This window comes from Cololabis saira, chromosome 6 (genome assembly GCF_033807715.1).
Source record: "Cololabis saira isolate AMF1-May2022 chromosome 6, fColSai1.1, whole genome shotgun sequence".
Taxonomy (NCBI): Eukaryota; Metazoa; Chordata; class Actinopteri; order Beloniformes; family Belonidae; genus Cololabis; species Cololabis saira.
The window spans coordinates 45,094,886-45,108,455 of record NC_084592.1 but is presented as its reverse complement, the minus strand read 5'-3'; the positions used below and the strand labels follow the sequence as shown (position 1 = coordinate 45,108,455).

General features: G+C 48.0%; 1 protein-coding gene across 1 annotated transcript in view; it reads right to left on the bottom strand.

The window, feature by feature from the left end:
- Positions 1-1,814: 1,814 nt before the first annotated feature.
- The window catches only part of bcor (BCL6 corepressor), a 53,974-nt gene continuing 42,218 nt past the window's right edge, over positions 1,815-13,570 (bottom strand). Inside the window, 5 exon segments of the mRNA XM_061724204.1 lie at positions 1,815-2,484; positions 4,501-4,654; positions 4,744-4,821; positions 9,653-9,798; positions 10,590-10,756. Of these exon segments, the coding sequence (XP_061580188.1) occupies positions 1,953-2,484; positions 4,501-4,654; positions 4,744-4,821; positions 9,653-9,798; positions 10,590-10,756 (1,077 nt within the window). The 3' untranslated portion in view covers positions 1,815-1,952.

Sequence of the window (13,570 nt, the reverse complement as noted above, 5' to 3'; positions counted from 1 at the left end):
TGTACAAGATTAATGTCTTATTGTGCACTGTCCCTGTTTTGAAATAATTAAATAAATAAATTACAAAGGGATGCATAAAATGATGGGCGTGACCATCAAACTTTGAAAATCGACTGTGTGCAGAACCCAGAGGTGGGTAGTAACGAGTTACATTTACTTGAGTAAGTTTTGGGAAATGTTGTACTTTTAGGAGTAGTTTTGAATCACTATACTTTTTACTTTTACTTGAGTAGATTTGTGAAGAAGAAACTGTTTCTCTTCCTCCGCTACATTAGGCTACGTTGAGCTGTTACTTTTCTTTTATCCCTTTTATCCACGTACGCGTCAATCTCATGACATCACTGGGTGATTCTTTGGGAAAAATGTTTGTTTTTGCATGTTTTGTCACATTTAAACAGACTCAAACACACACAGAGTTTCTATGAGTTCATGTTTGTTCTAGTTCTGCCTGGTTAAAAAAGAAAAGTACAAAGGCTGGACATTTTATGCTACTTGTGCTTAATTTATTTTTTTATTCTGTTATTTTATCATTTATTAAAGTACTTGAATTTACTTTATTTTAATTTAAGCTATTTTTTATTAATTTTAATTTATTTTATTGATTTAATTTGCCTGAAGATGATTATTTTGTACTTTTGCCTGTTTGAATGGTTGTGTTAAAAAAATAAATCAGACGTTACTCAACAGTTACTCAGTACTTGAGTAGTTTTTTACTTTTACTCAAGTCATTATTTGGATGACGACTTTTTACTTCTACTTGAGTCATATTATTCTGAAGTAACAGTACTTTTACTTGAGTACAATTTTTGGCTACACTACCCACCTCTGGCAGAACCACAAAGTAGCAGATCTGGACGGGTAGCATGGATCGACAGAACAGCGGCAGGGCGCGGTTCTCCAGCAGGGGGCGCTGCAGACCAGCGGATCCTCCAGCAGCTCCACCAGCACCTGCAGTACCGGCCTCCCCCGCCAGGGGGCAGTAAAACACCGCGGCCCCGCGGCCTCACAGCTGCGGAGAAACCGGTTCTGGTCGGACTCGGGTCACCAAGTCTAAATCACAGCCGCACATTAACGACCAACAGACGCTCGGGTTCATCTTGCAGTTTGTATATTTATTTTAAAGCAAATTCTTCTGTAAAATATAAATACAAATTATGACATTTTTACTTACAAAGTTAAAACAAAAACACCGAAAAACGACTGACTGTACTGCAGTAAGCCTCCCTGTTATGTACAAGCTCTGTGCCGCAGGGCCAATTATCAACATCGTCTTAAAACTTTATTATACAAACAATTTCTGCAGATTTGCATGTTAAATTACAGACCGAACAGGAAGCCGAAAAACAAAAAAGAAAATTACAACCAAAAAAAAAAAAGCCCCTGAGGCTCGAGCAGCACTGAAGTCTGAGGAGAGAAGGACGTCATGTGCTTCCTATTAACACAAATACCACATTCAGCCGCGCACGGGCGGCCCTGTACAAATACACACATGCACAAGCCTGCCGTCGTACAAAACCGCTCAGAGGATCCAGAAAAAATCTCTATTATAGATATTTATATATATATTTATATATATACTGTATATATTTATTTATACATATATTAATTTATAAAAATAAGACCATCATTTAGTCTCTTGAGTCACAACAAGCGCTGCTCAGTTTAACGGAGGGAAATGTTTTTCAGCAGCCCCGGTGGGAACAGTCCACCTGTACGGGCACCGGAACGGAGCCAGAACTGGGCCGGAACGGGGCCGGATCAGGGCCGGAACCAGGCCAGAGTCGAGCCAGAATCAGGGCCAGATCAGAGCCGGAACAGGGCCAGGAATCGGGCCGGAGCACAGCGGCTAGCGCTCGGGCTAAGGCATGTCGTCGTAACCTCGGTCGGTTCTAAAGCAAACTCCCGTCGGGAGAAAAACAAGGTCAAAGGTCAAAGTTCAGCAGGTCGAAGGGTCAGGAGGAGGCCAGCCTGCCCACGGGCTTGAGCCGGTCCGTTAGCCGGTCCACGGGCCGGTCCGTTAGCCTCTCCGTTAGCCGGTCCGCTAGCCTCTCCCCAGGCCGATCCGTTATCCGGTCGGTTATCCGGTCGTTAAGCCTCTCCCCTAGCCGGTCGTTTAGCCGGTCATTGTGCCGGTCGGTTATCCGGTCGTTATGCCGGTCCCAGCGGTCCCCCAGCCTCTCCGCTAGCCGCTCGGCTAGCCGGTCCCCGGGCCGGTCCCAGCGGTCGTCCAGGCACTCCAGCGTGGAGCCCAGCAGCGCGGCCAGCTCGGCGCTGTCCTCCACCAGGTCCAGCAGCTCCTTGCTGTCGGGCGTGAAGCCCTCCAGCTCCTCGGGGCAGGAGAAGAGCTGCGACAGCGACGCCTGCCGGTAGAACTCGGCCTCGGCCACCGTCACCACCTCCATGTGCGGGAACGCCTGCCGGAACCCGCGCGCAGACATGCGGAGACGCCGCAGCACGTCGGAGAGGAGCAGCCAGTTCTTAGGCCTGGAGGGAAAAGAGAGAGGGAGGAGGTTAGGACGGGATATTCATCATATTCTCTCATTCCTCCTTTTTCTCTCATTATCTCTATGTCCCTCATTCATTCTTTCTATTAGGCCTGTGTTGAAAAAAATCGATTTTCCGATTCTAAATCGATTCTCATATTAATTCCTAAAAATCGATTCTTATGTACGGAGCCCTGGAGGTGACATGGAAATTATTATTTTTATCTCGTGCGCACGACTTTTTATCTCACGCCATTCACTTCAACATATGCAGCTATTGATGACAAGCATTTATCTAGTCGTCGAAGTCCGATCTCGGGAAACTGGCTTCACAAACGACGTTTTAAAAGTGGAACTATTTCCAGAGGCGGAGTTGACACAAAGCGCTTCGACATTGTCACGTGAGCGTGCTGGACCAATCAGAGTGGCCGCTGGTCCAAGATCGCTGCCTACAGTGCTGATTTTATTTGTAGAAATAAGCTTTAAATTGCACTAAAATGACTACAAACAATGTTATATGTAAACGAAAATTAATCTGAATTATAAACCTAAGAGACCTGCTGAAACAGTGATAATTCTGTCATCGTGATAATTCTGTCATCTGTCAGCGATCTTGGACCAGCGGCCACTCTGAACGGTACACAAAAATATAAACGTGCTAGTTGTTTATTACACACACACAAAATAACATTGGCTCTACGTGTGCCGGCGCTAGGACCGCGCGGACGCATGGTGTGTTGTCGGGCTGTGTTTTCCTTCATGCTTCCCTGCAGCGTCACATGCAAACACAAACACACGGACCTGCAGAAACATTTCTTTATATCATGTTGTCTGTCGCCCGCCATATTTTTTCTTTTTTTGGCCGGCGCCATAGTTGGCTGGCTACAAACTCTATACATCCCATAATGAATAATAATATGCCCGCGCTATCAGCAGCGGTACTCGCGTCGTTAAGGCTGATTTATGGTGCCGCGTTAAATCGACGTAGAGCCTACGCCGTACGGTGCGCGGCGACGTGCACCGTACAGCGTAGGCTCTACGTCGATTTAACGCCGAACCATAATTCAGGCTTTACTAGGCAACGAAGCAGGTTGACTCACGTTGCAGAACAGCGCTGCAGAGCCGCTCATAAACGTAAATGATCATTGTTTTTTTTAGGCCTGGCGGGGGGTCTCATGGTAGGGGAAACACTGGACTTGTCACAATTATGTGCTTAGCTCTTTAGTTCTTCATTAGTTAGTGCTTTTTTCTTTAATCTTAATACTTTCTCGGTGTGAGCGCAACTGCAGCAGCGCTCTGCTCCACAACGTGCGGTCCTCTACTTAATATGTCCGTGTGAACACTCGTTCGGTACGCCTCCGTTCCGAACCGAACACGCTATACCGAACGGTTCAATACAAATACATGTACCGTTACACCCCTAGTGCATATCAATAAATATATGTGCAATGATGCGCGTGTCTGTTGTTCAATACAACTGATCAGACCAAGCGCAGACACAAGCTGCTCTGATCCAGACGGTGGAGTTGGAACAAACTGTCACACAATGTCGAGAGAACGAGACAGATTCAGGAAATTTCCATCAGGGGATGAAAAAAGAAACAAACTAAAGAAAATGGAAGAGTTTAATGCCTCTCTGAAAGGCTGGTTTGATAAATTTGTTACAAAAATCACCGATCCGACCGGGTCTCAAGCAGCCGTGGGGCCCCACGTCGAGGCAAGAGATGATGATGAGGCAGGGGAAGGTATCCAGTATTTTGCTAATTGGAGAGTTAAAATTGCGGACCCGATCCGACCCGAAAAACCCAAAAATGTTACGAGGTCCCCCCCCGGCCGTTTCGCACAGGGCCTCTGTTCTCTCATTTTCTCTTTCTCTCATTCTCATTCATTCTTTCTATCTCCGTCTCCCTCATATTTTCTCATTCCTTCATTCTTTCTATCCATCTCTCATTCTCTGTCTCTAATTCCTTCCATTCTCTCTCCGTCTCTCCTTTCTTTCTATCATTCTCTCACTCACCCCTGCGGCAGCGACACCTGGATGTTGTAGCACGGCAGCAGCGGCCGGTCCGAGAACTCGAACTCGAACAGTTCCCTCTTGTCGTCCTCGTCCTCGTCGTCGGGGCCGGGGGCGTCGGCCAGGATGTCGTAGAGGCCGCCGTCCTCGCCGGACTCTGGTGGGGGGAACGGGAAACAGAGATAAATCAGCTGGTCGGGGTCAGGGGTCAGTGTTAGCGGTGCTAGCGGGGTGATGCTAACTCACCGCACACGGCGCTGCCGTAGAACTCCCAGTAGATCGCCGGGTCGTCGTCACCGCGGCCCTGGAGGTCGGAGAAGTAATCTGGGGAGAGAAGAGAGGCGGGGCCTGTTAGTCAGGGGGCGGGGCCTGATAAGCCTGAATTATGGTTCCGTCTGTAAATAAACTTTGTACTTGTAGAAATATTTTGTGCACGTGCAAAAAAAGTTTGTAGCTTTTGTAAAAAAAAGTTTGTAGCGTTGTATATCCAATGTTGCACACAGACGAATTAATTCCACAGCTACAAAAATGTTTTACACAGGCACAAAATATTTCTACAAGTACAAATATTTTTTGCAAGAACAAACTTTTTTTGCACACGTACAAAATATTTCTACAAGCACAAAGTTTATTTACAGATACAAAACATTTATGGCTTTAATTTGAGCCCATAACGCCGTAGCCTTATTTTGTTTATTTATTTTTTTATTGTTGGCTTTGTTTCGAACACAACAAAACCCATCAAATTAAAAGCATCAAAATATTAAAAAAAGCAAAAAAAAACAATTTAACAGTCTCATCCAAAAATAAAACACACAGCAAATCAATGTGTTGGAGAGGGAACAGGAGGAAGCAGAAACGCTTGTCCTGTCCCTTCCTCACAATATCATATCATCTATGCCATATAAAAATTAAAAAATTTAAATAAAAAGAAAGAGAAAATAACAAAAAATAAATACAACACAAACAACCAATAAACAAGATCAAGGCATAATTAAACCGGTTTCCTACAATATCCTAAATTCAAAAATCCAATCTCCCAGTCACCTCTAGGATGATCCATAACCAGCCATGAATGCAGGCAGTTACATTTGTATCGTATATGATCCATCTCACAAGGAACAGAATAAAATCAAAGGAATACATATGGACGTGCACCTGACGTGCACCTCCCAAAAAATGTAACTACACGTCGAGGTGACGCAGACCCAACACAGACGGAGAGGGCTGTGATTGGTTCGCTTGGTAGCAACGCATTTCCAGTTCCGGTTCGTGAAGCAGAAATGCCTCTTTTCTTCGTGTGTGTGTGATTTTTTTTTGGTTGGGTTTGTTTTTTTGCACAATAGTTGTCCTTATCTCTTTGATTCACTGTGACCGGAAAAAGCCGGAAACTAAACAAAGTATCAACTAGCGCTCTGGGAGGGTACTGCACCGCGGAGAAATGGAGTGACGGAGAAGAACGAAGATTCACGACGACGTCACGGCAACGGCGTAGGTTCTGTGTTGGTTTAACGCAGAACCATAAAGGAGACCTATTATGAAAACCAGGTTTTTCTTGCTTTAACATATACAGTTAGGTCCATAAATATTTGGACACTGACACAATTTTCAGTATTCCAGCTCTGTACAACACCACAATGGATTTGAAATGAAACAATCAAGATGTGCTTCAAGTGCAGACTTTCAGCTTTAATTTGAAGGTATTTACATCCAAATCAGGTGAACGGTGTAGGAATTACAACACATTTTATATGTACCTTCCACTTTTTAAGGGACCAAAAGTAATTGGACAACTAACATAATCATACATCAAATTGTCAATTTTTAATATTTTGTTGCAAATCCTTTGCAGTCGATGACAGCCTGAAGTCTGGAACCCATAGACATCACCAGACGCTGGGTTTCGTCCCTGGTGATGCTCTGCCAGGCCTCTGCTGCAGTTGTCTTCACTTCCTGCTTGTTCTTTGGGCATTTTCCCTTCAGTTTTGCCTTCAGCAAGTGAAATGCATGCTCAATCGGATTCAGGTCAGGTGATTGACTTGGCCATTGCAGAACATTTGACTTCTTTGCCTCTTTGGTTGCTTTCGCAGTATGCTTCGGGTCATTGTCCATCTGCATTGTGAAGCGCCGACCAATGAATTTTGAAGCATTTGGCTGAATATGAGCAGATAATATTGCCCGAAACACTTCAGAATTCATTCTGCTGCTTTTGTCAGCTGCCACATCATCAATAAATATAAGAGAAGACTTCACCAGAGGAAATACAGAGGAAATACAGATGGGTTACACAAGGTGTAAACCGTTGGTGAGCCTCAAAAACAGGAAAGCCAGATTAAAGTGAACAGTTCCTTCCCTTCTCCATACTCTTCTCTTTCCATCATTGTGGTACAAGTTGATCTTTGTCTCATCTGTCCATAAGATGTTGTTCCAGAACTGCATTGGCTCTTTTAGACGTTTCTTAGCTAACTTTAATCTGGCCTTCCTGTTTTTGAGGCTCACCAATGGTTTACACCTTGTGTAACCCATCTGTATTTCCTCTGTATTTCCTCTGGTGAAGTCTTCTCTTATATTTATTGATGATGTGGCAGCTGACAAAAGCAGCAGAATGAATTCTGAAGTGTTTCGGGCAATATTATCTGCTCATATTCAGCCAAATGCTTCAAAATTCATTGGTCGGCGCTTCACAATGCAGATGGACAATGACCCGAAGCATACTGCGAAAGCAACCAAAGAGGCAAAGAAGTCAAATGTTCTGCAATGGCCAAGTCAATCACCTGACCTGAATCCGATTGAGCATGCATTTCACTTGCTGAAGGCAAAACTGAAGGGAAAATGCCCAAAGAACAAGCAGGAAGTGAAGACAACTGCAGCAGAGGCCTGGCAGAGCATCACCAGGGACGAAACCCAGCGTCTGGTGATGTCTATGGGTTCCAGACTTCAGGCTGTCATCGACTGCAAAGGATTTGCAACAAAATATTAAAAATTGACAATTTGATGTATGATTATGTTAGTTGTCCAATTACTTTTGGTCCCTTAAAAAGTGGAAGGTACATATAAAATGTGTTGTAATTCCTACACCGTTCACCTGATTTGGATGTAAATACCTTCAAATTAAAGCTGAAAGTCTGCACTTGAAGCACATCTTGATTGTTTCATTTCAAATCCATTGTGGTGTTGTACAGAGCTGGAATACTGAAAATTGTGTCAGTGTCCAAATATTTATGGACCTAACTGTATAAAGTGGTCTCCCCTCAGCAACTCAGAGAAGGAGGAAACGACCAAATTCTGCAGTGTCTGTACAGCCGCCCGGATGATCGTCCAGTGTGATGTGGATCTACGAGCCAATAAGATTCTGCTCCCCAAAGTTACAGAACGAAAATGAGATTTACATAGTTTGGCCTCCGATGCGTGAAACCACGCTCACAACTAACTCCACAGGCCGGAACTTCCACCATTTTTTCGTAGCGGTGTATCGCGATGGCGTCTGTTCGAGCTAGACATGCGAATTGCTCTGTTGTTGGTTGTAAAAACCAACACAAGCGATGCTTTGTGCCTCCCCTGCTACGTGTCATTCAGGCAGCCAATCAGCACAGAGCCTCATTATCATAGCCCCGCCCACTCAGAATCCTGCATAGATAATGAGGTTAGAGAATGGGAAGATAAAGACATGGTTTACAGGCTGAATTTCTAATTTATTTAGCAAAAACAATCAAAAGCTTGTTTGTAAGACATTCAAGGCCTGTTTAAAATAGGTATTAGATGCCACAATAGGTCCCCTTTAAATCAGGCTTTAGTCAGGGGGCGTGGCCTCTTAATTAGGAGGCGTGGCCTGTCATTCAGGGGGCGGGGCCCCGCGGACGGGCGGCGGCGGTGAGCACAAAGGCCCCGAGAGCAGCGGAGAAACGGATAAAGAGCACGAGGGGGAGGAAGGGGGGGGGGCAGACGGAGCAAATGTTTCTGGGAAGGGCGGGGGGGGCCGGGGGGGCCGTGGTCCGGGGCCAGCGGCTGCACCGGGGGGGCCGGGGGGGCTCTGGCGGCTCAGTTCAGAGCCATGAACGGCTGCCAGGAACCAAACAAGCCCAGGGAGCCCAGTGTGTGTGAGTGTGAGTGTGTGTGTGTGTGTGTGTGTGTGTGTGTGTGTGTGTGTGTGTGTGTGTGTGTGCGTCTCTGTGCGAGTGTGTGTGTGTGTGTGTGTGTGTGTGTGTGTGTGCGTGCAGCAGCGCCGGGCGTGGAGCCAGCGGCGAGGCGCGGGGCGTCTGGCGTGTGTTTGGAGGGATTAACGGCCTCCAGATGAGTGGGACCAGGTGGGGGGGGTGAGGGGAGGGGGGCATCGATCCATCGCTCGCCTCACCACTCAGCGCCGTCCGTCCAGCTGTCAGCGCTACGCCACCTGTTCCCCCCGCCGAGCCAAGCCGCCGTGGCTCCGAGCCGCTCAGGTGATGCGGAGCAGCTGACAGCAGAGGAGGAAGTTGCGTCTCTCACTTCCTCCTCGCTCGGCCGCGTTGACGGCGTCCAGACGAGCCGCCGCTGGCGGCGGCGCTAACACTCACTCCCGCTCCGAGCTCTGAGCCGCCGCCGTGTGACACGGAAAGCACTCGCACACAAAGCCAGGAGCCTACACGTACGCTGAGCAAACACAGCCGTTGCTAGGCAACCGCAGGGACCGCGAGGGAGGCGGGACGAGAGTCTGACAGGTGGGGGGCGGAGCCAGAGGGGAGGGGGCGGAGCCAGACAACTATTTAACCTTGTTTATCTCATGAATGATGCTGTTGTTTCTGCAGCTCCCACTTCCTGGTTGATCATCAACTACAGACCGTCATTTATCTCTCAGACTCTTTCAAAAGATCACTCAGTGTTTTCTCTCCAACACTCATTCTCTCATTCCTTCTTTCTTTCTATTTCTCTCTCATTCATTCTCTCTCCCCCATATTCTCTCATTATTCTTTCTCTCCCTCTCTTTCTCATTCTGTCTCATTCCTTCTCATTTTCTGTCTCTCATTCCTTCTTTCTTTCTTTTTCTCTCTCATTCTTTCTTCTTTGTGAGTCATTTTTGTCCGACCCGCAGAGTTCTGCTGTATTCCCAGTTTATAAATATGTCTAATATATAAATAAATAAGTAAATAAATAAGTCCTGAGGATTGTGTTGAGGGTTTACCTGCGAGGAAGCGCTCCATGCCGTCGCTGTGCGTCATCTTCAGCAGCCCCCGGCCTGAGTACGTGGCCAGCGTCGGGTCGGCGCCGTACGAGAGCAGAACCCGCACCACGTCCAGGTGGTCGTTCTCCACGGCGTCGTGGATCGGCCTGGAGACAGAGACACAGGGAGGGGGTTAGGACCGGGTCAGGACCGGGTCTGGACCAGGGGCCTCATTTATAAAAGAGTGCGTAGGACTCAAACTAAAAGTGCACGTAAACCCAAAAGCCGAAAAATGGCGGGCGCAAAAAAAAAATCTGGATTTATAAAACCGTGTGCACGTGTTCTCTTTATAAATCACAGTCCAGCTGGAAGGTTGCGCAGCTGAATCCACCTCATATCCCGCCCTCTACACGCCCACTTTTTACCATAAATGGTCAATGCAAAGTAGTATTTGCATATGAATGAGCCTGCTGAGCATGCGCAGCGGCTCCTGCAGCCTGTTTGGCGTCAGGATGAATGAGACGTGTCGAGCCACCGTGACACTAAATTTCACGGAGACTGAGAACGAGATGTTGTGGATGAGGTGGAGGCTGGAAAACTACATTATTCGGTGGTCACCGAATAAAAAAAAAGTGGTAAAAGTAGAAAAAGTATATAAATAGTATAAAACAGGGCCCCCTAAAGGGACACATATTTTTTTTATATATATAATGAGTTTTACGTGCGCGGTGAAACCTTTAAGGCTGATTTATGGTTCCGCGTTACACCAACGCAGAGCCTACGCCGTAGGCTCTGCGTTGGTGTAACGCGGAACCATAATTTAGGCTGTTTTGGGGGCGTGGTTACAGGTGTTTGGGGGCGTGGTTACAGGTGTTTGGGGGCGTGGTTACAGGTGTTTTGGGGGCGTGGGGACTGGTGTTTGGGGGCGTGGGGACAGGTGTTTGGGGGCGTGTCCTACCTGGTACCGTCCTGGGCGCTGCAGTTGATGTCGGCTCCGAACTCCAGCAGATGCTGCACGATGGAGATCCAGCCGCGGGCGCAAGCCTCGTGCAGCGCCGCGTAGCCCGCGTAGTCCCGGTGGTTCACCTCACACACCCGGTTCTCCAGGCAGTACAGGACCACCTCCTGCAGGGAGAGAGAGGGGGAGAGAAGGTGAGATAACAAGTTCTGTTGTAATAGACACTATATAAATACAATTGAAAATTGAGAGGGAGGTGAGAAGGGAGGATGAGAAGGAGGGATGAGAAGAGGAGAAGGAGGGATGAGGAGAGGAGAAGGAGATGAGAAGGAGGGATGAGAAGAAGATGAGGAAGGATGAGAAGGAGGGAGGAGAAGGAGGTGAGAAGAGGTGAAGAAACGTCCCGACGCGGAGGGAAGACTGTTTTGTTAGAGAAACTGAGTCAGACGGAGCAAACAGTCCGTCCTTTTACGGCTCCTGGGGGAGGAAGAGAGGAGAGGAAGAGAGGAGGAGAGGAGGAATAGAAGAGGAGAGGAAGGGAGGGGGGCGGCGCTGGGACAAACACTCCGTCCCGTCAGTGACTCCACCAGCGGCTCCTGCCAGATTCCAGCTGTGTGAGTGTTAGCGACGCCGTCGGGCCGGACGCCGCCGCGCTGACGGAACAAAGAGGTCCGGGACCGGCGGCTCCGCTGGGACCAGCGTGGTTCAGCTGGTACCGGCGGCTCCGGGCCGGACCGGTTGTTATTGGACCGACTGTTATTGATAACGGCGCGGGACCAGCGGCGTTAGCACTGGAGGAAACACACGTGTTTTACTCAGCGTTTACGTGGCTGACTGACCCACATCTGGACCTGCGGAACCGGAACCAGAACCAGACAGACTTCCCTCTCTGTGCTGGTTCTGGTCCATCTAGTCCCAGTGTTTAGAGAGAGAGGGGGGAGGAAGAAGGGAGGAAAGAGAGAGAGGGAGAGCAGGCCGACGGAGGGATGAGCAGCGACGCCCCGACAGACGACAGATAAATGAATCTGAGGATGAATCAGCCGGGGCTGAGGGGGTTAGTGGTGACTAGGAATGGATGATATTTTACCGTTCACGATAAACCGTCAGAAAAATTCCCCACGATAAGAATTTGTATCTCACGGTTAAAATGATAAATTCCCGTTGATGACGTTTTTGTGTAAAACTGATTTATGGTTCTGTGTTAAATCCACGCACAACGTACGTGAAGGAAGGAAGGAAGGAAGGAAGGAAGGAAGGAAGGAAGGAAGGAAGGAAGCCAGAAAGAAAGAAAGAAAGAAAGAAAGAAAGAAAGAAAGAAAGAAAGAAAGAAAGAAAGAAAGAAAGAAAGAAAGAAAGAAAGAAAGAAAGAAAGAAAGAAAGAAAGAAAGAAAGAAAGAAAGAAAGAAAGAAAGAAAGAAAGAAAGAAAGAAAGAAAGAAAGAAAGAAAGAAAGAAATAGTTAAAAAGATGGAGTTGAATTGGTATTTTTTTTAATCGTAATTTTTATCGTTATCAGGATAAATGCCAGAAATTATCGCGATACATTTTTAGTCCATACCGCCCATCCCTAGTGGTAACGTGGTGGTGGTGGTGATGGGGGGGTAACGGCTGGGGGGGTAACGGGGGGTAACGTGGGTGATGAAAGGGCCGACAGCAACAATGCAACAATGGCTGGAGCAGAGGAGGAAACGAGGGAGGTGGAAACCACGGCGGAGGGAGAGAAGAGAGGGAGGACAGGAATAACGGGGGGGTCTGAGGGCTGCAGGGGGGGGGGGCTCCAACTGCTTTCCTCCCGCTGCCAACTCTGTTTGACTGCTGGAGATTCAGCTCCCCGGGGAGGGGGGGGGGGGGATGGAGAGAAACAGAGAGAGAGAAGGAGAGAGGCGGTAGGGAGGGTGATATGCAGCCTGCCAGAGCGCATGTGTGTGTTTCTGAGCTGCTGCCGAGCCTGTCTGAGTGTGTGTGTGTGTGTGTGTGTGTGTGTGTGTGTGTGTGTGTGTGTGTGTGTGTGTGTGTGTGTGTGTGTGTGTGTGTGTGTGTGTGTGTGTGTGTGTGTGTGTGTGTGTGTGTGTGTGGAGGAGGCAGCGCTAACCCTCCGGAGCCGTGTTTAATATCGCCGGGAGAAGCGCGAGGAGCTTAGCACGAGAGCCGCGGCTTCCCGCCAGACACACACACACACACACACACACACACACACACTCGCGCACACACACACACACACACACACACACTCCTCCGCAGTAACCCCCCCCCCCCCCCCCCCCTCTAATCTCCCTCTCCAGAGCTCCCGCATCACGCAGACATTTAACCCTCGCAGCAGCAGCAGCTCCGTCACCGACCAGGCGCCGCGGCTTTTCTGCTCCGTGATCCGGTTTATGGAAAGTTGCTGCTCAGACGGGACCGGAAACCCGTCAGACCCACCAGAACCAGAACCATGGTACCAGAACTATTATACTAGAACTAGGGATGCCCCGATACCGATACTGGTATCGGGGCCGATACTGCTCTGATATACTCGTACTCGCAAAAAATACTCGTACTCGCGATACCACGCACCGCTACTTCATTGTTGTTGTAGTTACTGGTTAGCGCCTCTAGGGAGAGATGTTGAGCCACGTTTCCCAAGTATATTAGTGCGTGTGTGAATGAATAAATGAGACGTAAAACGTACATTTCTTTGTAGAAAGGCGCTTTATGAAAGTAAGTCCATTCACTTGTATTAGTTTACAGCGCAGTCTTGAACATCCAATATGGCAGCGACGTTGACGTATCGCAGCAGCTCCATGGGGCGTTTATATGTCTATGGGTGAGACTGGCAGCGCCGTTTCAGGCAAGATAGAGACAATTAATGCAGCGGGACGTCAGCAGTGTGGACATATTTCAAAATAAGGGACGACGACAGAATGAAGCTACGTGCTGCTAAGCTACGTGCTGCTAAGGTGTCAAGAGGAGGGAAGGAGAATACGTCGTTTAATACCAGTA